Source organism: Ovis canadensis, chromosome 15, assembly GCF_042477335.2.
Source record: "Ovis canadensis isolate MfBH-ARS-UI-01 breed Bighorn chromosome 15, ARS-UI_OviCan_v2, whole genome shotgun sequence".
NCBI lineage: Eukaryota > Metazoa > Chordata > Mammalia > Artiodactyla > Bovidae > Ovis > Ovis canadensis.
Genome location: NC_091259.1, coordinates 84,198,094 through 84,210,929, shown reverse-complemented (window position 1 = coordinate 84,210,929; position 12,836 = coordinate 84,198,094). Strand labels below are relative to the sequence as shown.

At 51.1% G+C, this 12,836-nt stretch overlaps 1 protein-coding gene across 44 annotated transcripts in view; it reads right to left on the bottom strand.

The window, feature by feature from the left end:
- The window catches only part of MADD (MAP kinase activating death domain), a 40,585-nt gene extending 28,139 nt beyond the window's left edge, over positions 1-12,446 (bottom strand). For 27 of the 44 annotated variants that reach the window (XR_011249274.1, XR_011249284.1, XR_011249285.1 and 24 more), the window contains exons 1-11: positions 8,213-8,358; positions 7,011-7,607; positions 6,307-6,610; positions 5,450-5,581; positions 4,811-4,924; positions 3,579-3,659; positions 1,763-1,941; positions 1,172-1,407; positions 815-971; positions 454-557; positions 48-238 (exon numbers count right to left, since the gene is read on the bottom strand). Coding sequence is in view for 27 of the 44 variants with exons in the window: in XM_069554102.1 (XP_069410203.1) it covers positions 48-238; positions 454-557; positions 815-971; positions 1,172-1,407; positions 1,763-1,941; positions 3,579-3,659; positions 4,811-4,924; positions 5,450-5,581; positions 6,307-6,610; positions 7,011-7,607; positions 8,213-8,274 (2,157 nt within the window). In the remaining 17 variants the exon portion in view is untranslated. Of the gene's footprint in view, positions 1-47; positions 239-453; positions 558-814; positions 972-1,171; positions 1,408-1,762; positions 1,942-3,578; positions 3,660-4,810; positions 4,925-5,449; positions 5,582-6,306; positions 6,611-7,010; positions 7,608-8,212; positions 8,373-12,264 lie in introns of those variants that run through there. The other 17 variants (XR_011249277.1, XR_011249282.1, XR_011249280.1 and 14 more) reach the window with 1 other exon arrangement.
- Between the last annotated feature and the right edge of the window lie 390 nt (positions 12,447-12,836).

Here is a 12,836-nt window from a genome sequence, read left to right as displayed (position 1 = left end):
CTCAAGTCACCGTTATCACGCATCCCCTCCTCCGAGCCCTCACGTACAGAGCTGGCGCCGTGGATGACGGTGCTGGGGCTACTGCTGGCAGTGGTGCTGGAGCTAGAGCGCAGCGGCGGGTTTTCCTGAGAGTGCTCGCCATCCAGGCCGGGTTCCTCTGCCTCCTTCTGGTTCTGTAGCTCATCAATCGCCACCTCGCTGGCATCCCCCAGCGCCGCGTGTGTCAGAGGGTCCACGTCTGCCAAAACCCAAGGAAGATATGTCTGGCGGACTCACTGTGCTGTACCGTAGACGCTATCGCTGTAAATCAACTATACTCCAATTACAAGATTAATTTTTATTAAGTTTTCTTTAAAAAAAAGAAAAAAAAACCTCAAAGATGGCAGCTGCAGACCTGCCATCGCAGAACCCCAAACCCCACCTGGAGCGGCTAGTTTCTCCGAGTATACTTACTAGGAGTATCACCGTTGATGTCGCACTTCATCATCTCGCTGACAAAGTCACCAAGGGAAGAGTAAGAAGAGCTCGAGTCGTCATAATCCATGCTGTCACTCCCGCTGCAGAGTGAAGAGCAAGAAAAACAAAACAGGAAAAAGGGGGCAGAGATAAGAATCGGCAACCCACATTAGGAAACCAACAGAGGAGCACCTGTAACTCAAGATCAGGGAACAAGATAGAGAATGAGGAAACAAACACGAAATCAACTGAACTATGTATGATACAAGGCCTTGCAGACCAATGTCTAAACCCTACGAAATCTGGCCACTTTGCTAGTGAGAGCCTTCTAGCCTTTGAGAACCCTCCTGCTGCTCACCTGTCATCAGTTGGGTCAGAGTCAGAGTCTCGCTCGGGCGGCACGCTCAGTGCCTCGGCCAGCTGGGAACCGCTGTCATACACTCGATAGTGAATGGGCTGCAGCTGGTGGGCGTACCACTTGGGCTTGTCGCCAATCAGAGCTGGATCGAACATGTCTACCCATGGAGGAAAACAAAAGGAGACTCGAGTGGGCAACAGGGGGAGAAAAAGCAAGCAAAGTGTAAAAGAAAGGTGGGAGAAAGTCTCAAGCAAAATCAGAATGGCAGGGGCAGCCTGCAGACTGGCAGATGAGAGAGCACAGGGAAGAGCCATCAGGAGGACAAAACAGGAGGTGGGCAGCGGGACGGGGACTCACTGTTGTGAATCCGCTGGAAGGCGTAGTTGGTGGGGTTCAGGATCCATTCTCCAAAGTACTCCACGGCCTGAGTCCTGGCCAGTTTCTCAGCGAAAGGAGTCTGCCGGGGGCGTGAGGCTAGAAAGGAGCCGGCTTGGAAAGCCACCACGGGCCGGGGGAAGAGACGTAGGGTGCGCGTGTGCATCTGAAAGCCCCGCAGCACGTTGGGGGAGTTGAAGAAACGGACCATGGCCACTCTGGGGAAGAAGAGGGTGGTGAGACGGCCCGAGTGCCGCGCCCTGCAGAGCAAGGGTCCCTACGGTCTGAGGCCTCGGACCACCTCCCGACGTCATCATTTTACAAGCTTCCAATAGCCAGGGGGAGAGGTGTCTTGAAGAATCATCAACCCCCGTCCGCACCCGAGGCCTAAAAGGCCTGGGAATATGATGAACCATTTCCTCTGCTTTTACTAAGGTGGCAAATATAACCAGGTATTATACACATTTTATAAATAAAGAATCTCTGGGCTCATGGAAGTAATTCGCCCTGAGGTCACTGAGTGAGGAGGGCCCAATTTAAGAGCTTGTGACTGTCTGGTTGGCTTGCCTGTACCTGGTTGCGACATCCACTGAATCCACATCATTGCCGTATATGAGCGGGTTGAACTCGGTGGAAGGTGTGGACTGCAGGTCATTAGAAGGCCTTCCCAGGAGAAGGGGGATCTCCTGGCCCTCATGGAATTTCTCCAGATTGAGGATGGGTTGGGTGTTGAGACTCATGCTGGCGAGGGCCTGCGGAACAAGAAGAAGTCCCGCACAGATGGCTGAGTCCTGGGCGGCCAGCCAACGTCAATTCCTAGGAAAGAGCCTTCCTCTCTGAAACAAGAATCCAGAGACTTTAACCTTTAGGAAATAATCTGAATTACGCAATCTTCAGCTTAAGCCAATCTGATCAAAGCCACTTGATCACACCTGAAGTCCAAGGTGATAGTTTTCAAATTTGTTTTAGTTATGAAATCTTGTTTTTCAATTGAGATCTAGGTGGGAACGTCAACAGTTGAAACCTATAAAAGTAAAGCTTCTCTGAAGCATATACAGAACCCAGAGCCTCATATGCTCAGTGGTCCCGATCTAAATCAACCCTCAGGGGCTCCATGGGCCAGTTTGAAAACCACTGGCCTAAACCAGCAGTGTTTGTTTTTTTTTAATCAGTCTACTTGAGGGCTGCACTGGGTCTTGGTCGCTGTGTGCAGGCTCTCTCTAGCTGTGCTGAGGAGGCTTCTCACGGCTGGGCTTCTCCAGTTACAGGGTGGGCTCCAGGGCACATGGGCTTCAGAAGCTGCACGTGGAATCTTCCCCAACCCGGGACCGAACCCATGTCCCCTACGCTGGCAGACAGATTCTTAACCACCGGGCCACCAGGGCAGTTGCAGCAGTTTCTTCAATGTCATTAAGCATAGGAATCACCTGGGGATGTGACGGCACGCGGATTCTGATTCAGTGTGTCTGAGATGATTCTGCATGTTTAACAAGCCCAGGTGATACTAATGCCGCTGGTCCAGGGACCTCGCTTTGAGTGACAAGGGTCAGAATACAGGGTCTGTGAGCCCAGAGATCTTAGCTCCTATGAACGCGTAAAGCACAATTCTGACTGTACTTCTCCATCTCATTAGTCATACTAAAACAATCATCGATAATGAAAACACAGCAAAGGAAGACAGCTAGAGAATCTTCTGAACTTGCTATCCTCACCAGACTCAGCTGTAACAAGATATCATATTGTATCAGCAGTGATGGAGCCAAGTGAGAAAAAGCAAGAGGGATGACACAAAATAACTCATGTAAATCCAAACAGATTTTACCTAGAGGTATTGCTAAGTAACTGAGACAACACAGAGAGAGATTTCTGAAGACTCTCCAAGTGAGGAGTTCCTAAAAAGAAACACAGAGCTATCTACTGGAGGTCCTACACAAGACATAGGGCAGGGCTGGGGGCCAGGGTCTCATCACGGTTTACCTTCAGGTACTGTGTTCAGCATGCAGAGGAAGAAGAAAATCAATCATTGAAAATGCGTTTATGGGGTTTACTCAAAGGAAGGAATTTTTGAAGAAATGATTCTGTAGGGACCAGAGATCAATTCAAGAGAAAAACATGAAAGGAGCCAGACTGTCCAAACTGCTGACTCCCTCCTTAGGAGACAGAGAATATTCCGAGGCCATTAAGAAGGGCAGCTATGACAAACAGCAGAAAGTGAAGGGTGGTTTTATGCACTAGAGGGTGGTGGGAGGGGTGCACACCATGGATGGAAAGGAATCTAAGTGGCTCTTCTTCTGAGATTCACCCCACCACCCCAAAATGAGATACCCCGCTTTTCTGGAGCCCGCCCACGGCTAAGGAGACCTACTCGTTTGCTCCCCTCTTCACCCACCTGCTTCAAATGCTTCTTCAACTCTAACGATTCCGGTTCTGGCAGGACAGGCAGCACTTCTGCGTTGGTGGGGGCAATCACCTGCACCAGAGAAAGAGCAAAGGTGCGACCTTAGAATTAGTTGCTCCAGAGTTTCTCTCACGTAAGGGTAAGGAACAAGAACAGGAAATTAGATACACAACGTTGTTGTTTTTGGTCACGAAGTCATGTCTGACTCTTGCGACCCCATGGACTGAAGCCCGCCAGGCTCCTCGGTCCATGGGATTTTTCAAGCAAGAATACTGGAATGGGTTGCCATTTACTTCTCCAGGGGATCTTCCTGACCCAGGGATCAAACCTGCATCTCCAGCTTGGCAGGCGGATTCTTTACCATCTGAACTACCAGAGAAGCTCCTTACATATATACAATACTATTATATACGTGCGAACACACACGTTATACACGCATGTATATAAATATACAGATATATGCATGTATATGACAGATATACACACCTGAAAGGAAACAATATACCTAAATGCTCTTGGTGACTCTCCCTGGCCAACAGGCTCATGGGACTGCGCCAGGTCTTGGCTGGGGTGCTGGGGACCGCCCAGCCTCGTGAAGGCATGTGTGTTCTTCAGTTGCAACGTGCAGGATCTTTTAGTTGCAGCACGCAAACTCTTAGCTCTAGTTCCCCGACCAGGGATCGAACCTGGGCCCCCTGCATAGGGAGCATGGGCTCTTAGCCACTGGACCACCAGGGCAGTACCAGGATCACGTCTTTTGTTTCGTTCTTTGTACTTCTATTTTTACTCTCTAAAGTTTTATGGCAAAGACGTATAACGGCTATCTACCGAAGCTGGAATGTATTCACATCACAGAATGTTAATAATATACTTTTTAAAAATCTGTGCTGAAGTGCAGTTTCTTAGTAGAAACTACACTCCCAGAAAACCAGTAGATGACCTACGCCGTAGGAAATAATTCTGCAACCGTAACTGCTCTGCTGCTCTTGGAAGATGCGGGGAAACACTTAACTCCAGAAAAACGAAATCTTATAATTCTCTGGGTCCTAACCAAGAGCCTATCAAGACAATAAAGTAAAAGCAGCATTTTTTTAAAGAAAAGTTGTTTCAGTGAGTTTCACAGTAGCAATCACCCACAAATTTAGGACCTTCCTGACAGTAATCTAGAAAAACAGAACACATTCCTATTCTAGGCCCCACGGAGCCTGAGACAAGGACCTCACCCTGTTGCTGTCCAGATCTACCAGCCACACGTCATCAGGCATTTTGAAGTCCAGTTTGTAGAGGAAGAAGCTGGCAGGGACCCCGATGATGTATGGTGTTGGAGCCAATAGCAGCTGTGCAAAAGACAAGGAACAAAACCAAAATCTACTGTGATCACTTATCAGGTCAAGATTTTTCCGAGGGAGGAAAACACAGGTCCACAATCCCTCCTTGAAGGCAGATGTGTTCCAAAGTTCAGAATGCTTCAGATTTTAGAGAAGTAATAGTATGTATTATACATATTATGTACTACTTGCAGTGAGGTAGCCAGTAGCATATAATCCCTGACATTAACTGCGATAAATAAAAACTATAAATAGTGGATCCATGTATATGTATGGCTGAGTCCCTTCGCTGTTCACCTGAAATCATCATAACACTGTTAATCAGCTATACCCCAATACAAAAAAAGAAGTTTAAAAAAAAAAAGCCTAAATAGCCTAGGTTTTCCCACCAGATCAGTTCAGATTTTGTGGACAAATAAGTTATGACAAGGAATTCAGGACCAGGACTGATTTACAACTTCTTTGGGCATGGAGCCTTCACCTGGGCAGTGTCAGAAGAGAGGTGGCAAAGCCAGAAGGCGCCTTGAGACTCACCTGCTCTGCTGACGCCATGCAGGTGGGCAGCAGTGGGATAACAGGAAACATATACTCCAAGGGGTACAGCATCGCCACAAAGGCCATCACAGACATGGAGAGTGCGTTGTAGTCTCGGGACTGGAGCACGACCTGCCGCAAACCGTACCAGAGGGATTGCTCAACAGAATCAGTAAGGCTGAAGTTGAAAGAGCCTCTGACACTACAATTTAATTTCTTTTCACCAAGGCCACGGCCCTGGGACCTTAGTTTCCACACTTATCACTGCCCGACACCCTGCCCTGCCTGTCGCCTCCCAGTGTAAGCACTGCCCAAATCCTCCCTGGAATCATTCCTTTACCTTCTTAGCTCTTACTCCCCAAATCCCAGGGTCACTCATCAGCACAGAGTTACTGAGATTTCCAGAGAATTAGGCTGGTACAGTTGAGGATAATTCAGCTGAGTGCCAAGCTCTCTGAATATATCCCACATGATGCTCAAAGTCACTCAGTCATGTCAAACTCATTGCAACCCTATGGACTGTAGCCCGCCAAGGATCCTCTGTCCATGGGATTTCCCAGGCCAGAATACTGGAGTGAGCTGCCATCTCCTCCTCCAGGGGATCTTCCCGACCCAGGGATCGAATCCACGGCTCCTTCACTGGCAGGCAGATTCTTTACCGCTGGGCCCCCTAACCCACGTGATGCTGGTACCGTAATTCAACCCTCACCCACTGGGAACCTACTGTATACTTCGGATCACGTTATCTCTTGGAGAAAAGTGATGAAAAAGATGTGGTCCGTAATCCTCATCTGTGATGGTCTAGCCTCTGCTTCGAAGCCCTTCCCCTAGAACAGCTTGGAACGCTGCCCTCTCACCTTGTGTTCTAACAGGATGCAGGTGAGCACCTGTAGACAGGCGTCCACACCCAGAAGCTCCAGGGGAAGGTGCAGCGGGAAGTCCACTAGGGTGAATCGAGAGGGGTCTGGGAGAGCAAAGGTCAGAGCCTGCTGGAGCTCCTGGGGCAGGACCTCGATGTCCACTCGTTTCTGCCCCGAGACAGGTACTGGGGAGCGCAGCAAGCGGTAGATCCAGGCCTCAATCTCCCGGAGGTCGTGCAGCAGGGCGCTCGACTTCTCCTCCACTAACAACGATCCGGTGAAGATGCGCCACATGGTGTCCCTGAGGAGCAGACATGTAAGCAGCGGGAGCAGACGCCTCCCGGCAGCCCAGCGCAGCCACAGAGAGTCTGATGATGGCGACTGGAGAAGACTTCTCTATGGGCTCAGCCAGGGCCACAGGGGGCACACAAGGGTGATGACAAGCACAAGAATGTACACACAGCAAGGACTTCATGTCCTGCCCATCCTGAAACACCCAACTCCTCAGCATCACTCCAAGCACGATCACGGAAGGAGGTCTAACTCTGCAGCAGTCTTTCGCTTCCATGGATTAACATTAAGCGTTTAAGGAGGTCTGAGGGACCTCAGGCTTTAGAGGGAAATCCCTACGTCCCTCACCAGCCAACTACATCTCAACTCCAGACACCTACCCTGTTCCAAGCAGCGGCAGTGAACCATACCTCTGTATGCCTCGAGGGAGGCCCAGTTTCTTGCCCAGCAGGCGCTCGCTGCAGCAGTCCACCAGACGCTTGAGGGTGTACAGACATTCGCGGAAGGTGGAGAAGAAGGGGTAGTGGCTGAGCACACACAGGGATGTCAGCGTGCTGTTGCGGGACCGGGTCCCTGCCTTGGCCCTGCGTCTGGCCCGCGGAGACTGGCTCACGTCCGGGGTGGAGTCGGCACTGGGTGGCTGCAGGGACGGGCTGCTCTCTGAGGTCTTAGGGCCCACCTCCTCGGAGACGCAGGGGGCTCGGGGCCCTTCCTTCCCCCGGGACCCTGGCCCGGCCTCCCCTTTTTCCTTAGGCACACGCTTTTGGAAGGAGCGGTAGAAGTTGACGCAGATGCCATAACGGGTGACGCCAGTGTCCTTGTCGGTGAGGGTGAAGACAAAAGAGGTGTCGTCCCGCAGGGTCATGCGCCGCTGCCGCACGCTTAGGCAGCCCTCTGGCTGGCAGAAGAACACGACATCCGGGGGCAGGGGAAACTCCGCGTGGTCCTCTAGCGGGTACCGCCGTAGCAGTTCCGGAGTCTGGGCCACACTGTCACTGCTCGGGTGCCTGGAGAACATACAGACAAGGTCAGCAGCCTGAAGGGATGGCATGCTCTTTTGGGTTTTAACCACAGTAAAGAAAAAAAAAAATAATAATTTAGCTACAGTGGAGAAATAAATGCTCTTTTGGATAAAGTAACCTAGCTGCAGGACCTGGGAAAGCATGCCACGTTGAGGTCTGTGCTGCCATGAAGATGCCTACCCTGAAATGAAAGGCAAATGGCGACAGTAAGATTATCGCCAACACTATAAGATGACTAGCATCTTTCAAGGTGTATTAGCTAATGAATTCCCCAAAGAGCATAGGCAGACAGAAAAGGAGCACAACATACTTTTCCTTTTTCACAAAATAAGGAAGCTGAGGTAGATAACAGTATATTTGCTCAAAATCACAAAGATGCTATTTAGGAGCAGAGGTTTGCTCTTTCTCTTCCTCCAGGCCAGTAGCCTCAATCCGCCTGTTCTGTTTTTCCAACTGGCAGCAAAGTTCCCCTCAGGGTCAAATAACAGAAGAATGAGATATGCAAAGCAACCTGGAAGTAGGGAACGGGATTCCTTACAGATTTTGTGGCTACCCAGATGACTAGACAAAATCAGTCACTTCCTGGTTACCTGGCCCCTACGATCACCAGGTAGTCAAGTAACCGAGGACAGGACTTCTTCTTCTGCACCATGGCTCCAATTCATCAGTTCATCTCAGAGAAACTTCAAGGCACCAGGCATGGAGTCAAGGTTCACAGGACGAATTCTGATGTTATCTGAAAAGCCAAGTCTAATAGGAAAAAAAGTACTGATAAGATCCACTGCTTCACCTAAGGGACTCATCCCTCTCCACGTCAACCCAGGTCAGAAGATCTTCCATTTTACTACTAAAGATAGGAGAACATGACACTTTTCCCAGTGTAGAGCTCTGTCCGGGCTTATGAGCTCACAGAGTCACATGTCAAGAAGTAGGATAAATAATGGCTCACCTCCCCATCCCTACAAACCAGGTCGTTTCCAGCCTCACTCCTGGGGCTCTTTCTGAAAAACAGGCCTGGTCAGTCCAATCCGGACTCAATTATCATAATAACAAAAATTAAGCCACTTTCAGGACTGCTTCAGGGTGCATCAGGATCAAACCAGACTCTCTAATCAGAACTAATCTGCACTCCCAGCTCTAGGTGGAAACCTAATTATTCTGTTCCAACATTCTGCATTCAGCTTGATGTGAAACTACCCTATAGATTATACTTAATTGCATTCAGACAACAACAACAGATGGCTACTCTACCTCCATGTGATCTCAAACAAGGACTCTCTCTGCCCCGGCTGCTGCCTCCATACCATTTTTCTTCCCTCTTTAAGCAAGAAAGGGGCCGAGTGGCTACAGATACTAGCTCTGCCCTTGGTGCTGAATCATAGGCTTCCGCCTCTACTGTGGTTCCAGGATTTGAGTCAGTAATACAATACACTTGGATGAGGCCCTGTCCTTCTGGATCTTAGAGATAAAGAATCTAAAGGCAGAAACAACAGGATTTCTGTGAGGAGAGGGAGAGGTGCTCAGGGAAATTTCTAAACCACAGTCCAAAAATTAGGAAAAGCTTCCATGTCTTCCCTGGAGAAGGAAATGGCAGTCCACTCCAGCATTCTTGCCTGGAGAATCCCATGGACAGAGGAGGCTGGTGGGCTACTGTCCTTGGGGTCGCAGACTCAGACATGACTGAGCAACTGAGCACGCACTCACTCCATGTCTTAACTGCAACTTATTTCCTGGTCCATTTCCATATACTTCCCTAAATAAAATGTTTCACTCCACGCCAAGGCCCCTTTCAGCGCTTCCAGCACTGCACCTCTGTGCTCCACACATGGCCACACTAGGATCTTGTTCACTGCACACACAGAACCCCACTGCACTACACACACTCTTACACACCACTCCCTTCTTTGCTGCTGCAGGTACAATGCAAACACTCCCTGCAGGCTTAAGGCTCTACCTGATCCAGATGAGAAGTTATATCGTTTTTCTCTCTTACTTACCAATTTTTAAAAACTATTTACAGCACCTCTCAAATCCTCAAAATACTTCTCCCTCCTTTCCCTTGCTCCCCATAGAGGGCCTGCAGGTAATAGGATTCGGTTTTGTCTCCATAGCAACTCTGGCTCCAGCACTATTTATAGCAGAGCTGCCACCCCTCCCCGGCTTGGTGACCGCACAGTGCTAGCAGCTGCTACCCCGGAGCTGCCCAGTGCCCATAACAATTCATTCTCCTTGAATCTAGAGACGCCTCTTCCACTGACAGCATCTACTGATTATCAGGTTATCTTCTCCCTCGTGTGCCTTTAGTTTGCATGTGGTCCTATTTCCGGATTTTGTTAAGAGATTATCTCCCCTCTATACAACCAAAACCAAGTTCCCAAGCATACCGTATACTCATTTCTAGGCATCACTAGCGCCGCAAGAGCCCTGTGGGTCTCCCCACTGCTATGGAAGCATGAGCATGCTGCAGAATGTAGGGCACTGTTAACAGAGCTCCTCCCAAGCAGAATGAGAAGGGGAGGGAGACACAGGAATGAAATGGGAAGACGGGTAAAAGCATAACTCATTCTCTAAACAACTGTGTGTTTGCGGTGGTCATTTTATGCTGTATTTAAATGTCAGATCACTGTTGTACATCTGAAACCAACGTAACAGTGTACTTCCAACCACACTTCAATAAAAATGTCTGCTCCCCCCCAAAAAAAGAATCACGTGGAAAATGCCTAGTGAGAGCCAAAGCACCTTAAAATAAAACAGAACTTGCAGGACCAGAGCTCAAGGCTGAGCCTTGAAATAATCTATGTTTACACTGAAAACCAGGAGCCCTTTACAACCAAAAAAACTCAAAGATCTCACCTGGAGTATCTTCTACTGATATACTAGGCATCGGACCCCTATCCTTGGTGGGATCCCAGCCCCCTCTGAACTGAGAATCACTTGATAAAACTGAAATCATTATCGTGCTCTACAGTGTTCATCTCCCTCCAAAGCCAAAAGGACCCAGAGACTTCGTGACCATTCTGGTCACTAGCAATAGGATGGATTTTTAGCCTCGGCTCATATCTCATCAACAGCCACCGCCTTCAGTTATTCAGATTGCAGAGATAACCAAGGCTTTCCTAACTATTCTCTCTCTTCTCCCCTCCTCACAAAGATTCTACATCCTCTAACATGACCTATAACTCAACATTCTGTCTTCACATCCACCCACTCAGCCTTTAGCCTCAACCACATTTACAAAACGTAGAACCCATCATTAGCCCCTATATTCCAAAGGCATCAAGCTCCAAACCTACCTGCTGAAGTTCTACACAGTTACCATCCACTGCATCCACAGACCTTTAAATTATCTGTGTCTTTTCAGCTTACAAATGGTCACACGGACCAGCTCCTTGGATGTGTCCCCCGTTTGGGGCAGGATGTTAATAGTAAAACCACAGGAACCAGAGAGCGATATGACATCTTCGCTGACGTGAGCAACGACAGGAGGCTCTCTCCCCTCCCCCTCCTCCCCAGGCAGTGACCTTGCAAGCGCATCAGCACAGACTGGTCCAGCTTGGGGAAGAATAAGAGCAAGGAGGCAGGCACTAGGCAGGGATGGGGAAGAGGGGAGGACAGGAACAGGAGGACGAATTTAGAGGTGCACGAGGACGAGCAGGGAAGCTGTTGCAGGAAAGACTGAACAACGGCGTCTCCACTCACCAACAAGCCAATTTTCAAACACCGAATTAAAAATAATGATAATTTTAAGAACCAAATGTTCTTCAAAATCTAACCAAAAATAAGCCGCGCGCGTGCGGGCACACACATATACACACGCGCACAGAAACACACACACACACACGCTCGCCATGTGCTTAGCACGGCTCGGGTCCCCGGGCTGGACAGCTCTGGCCGCCCCCTCACCTGCTGGACAGTTCTCCCCCCGCCCCCGCCCCGGAACCAAGGCCGCCAGCCCGCCCCGTAGGAACCCAGCCCTGCAGCCGCGAGCTGCGCCCAGGTTCGCAGCCCGAACCCCCTCAGCATCCCGGACGCCCCCACCTCCAGCCCCACCGCCCCCATTCCTTACCGACCCCTGCTCTGCCTCTCGAGACCCCCATACCCTCTCACACGCCTTTGGGGCCTCCTTAGAGACCCCCTCCCCCTGGAGCTCCTGTTCCCTCTCAGGATCCGTTTCCCCCAGAGGAACCCAATTCCCAACATCTTTCTAGGACCCTCAGTGGTCCGGACCTTCCTACCTCCCGGGCCTAGGGGGACCGGCCGGGCTCGGCTGGACGTCCCCGGGCAAGCCGGGCGTCAGTGGCTCCCCGACCCGGGCGCCGCTGGGAGCGCGAGCCAGTTCCGCGTCTGCACCAGGGGGGCGCGCACCACTCCGACTAGGTGAAGGCAGGGCAGGCTGAGGGGCGCCGGGGCCGTACCATTCACCCCCGGCGGTGGGGGGGGGACGGGGCTGCACCAAGCAGAGCGACGAAGGGCGGAGCCGGTCTCGGGAGAAGGGCGTTTACGCACACACCTAGGCGTGAGGGAGTGGGAGCGCGATGGGGCGCGTACGTGCCAAGGGGAGGACCCACGGGAACGCTGTGGGTGTGCGTTGCGCTAACATTTCAGTTCGACACGGTAATAGAGCCCATTTCGATGATGGTACCTTCACCCTGGAAGCGACTTCTCAGAATAAGCTGCTCTCAGACTGTCTCGCCGTCCCCTTCACCTCACTTTCCTCCTCCCCCCCGCCGCTCGCTGTTTGGAAGCGCCCAGCAGCCCGTGCAGGGAAGCCGGCGGCCGCGGCGGCGGAGCCTACCAACTCGGGACGGCGGGGGGGGAGCGGGCGGCTTGAGGCCGGAAGGCGCGGCCGCGTTATCACCTACGCCCGGTGCGCTCCAAGGAAGAGGGCGTGGGCGGCGCCGCGGGGCCCGCTGGGAAATGCAGTCCCGCCCTTCTGAGAGGCTCAACCCGGGACGCGGCAGCCTCCTCTTGGCTTCGGAGGACCTTTTTTTTTTCCCCCAGTCCCACAGGGCCTGCGGGACCAAGAGGAAGGAATTATTGTCCTTTGATTTTTCAGGAAAGCCAAGGCATTGGACCTGCACGCGCGAATACAGGTGCGCGACTTAGGCGTTGGTTCTGAAAAAGAAATCCAACACCCCTCCCCCAGAGAAAGACGACGCGCGATCCCTGAAGGGGAAGCTGGCCTCCCAGCCTCAGCACCTCACTGACCCCTTT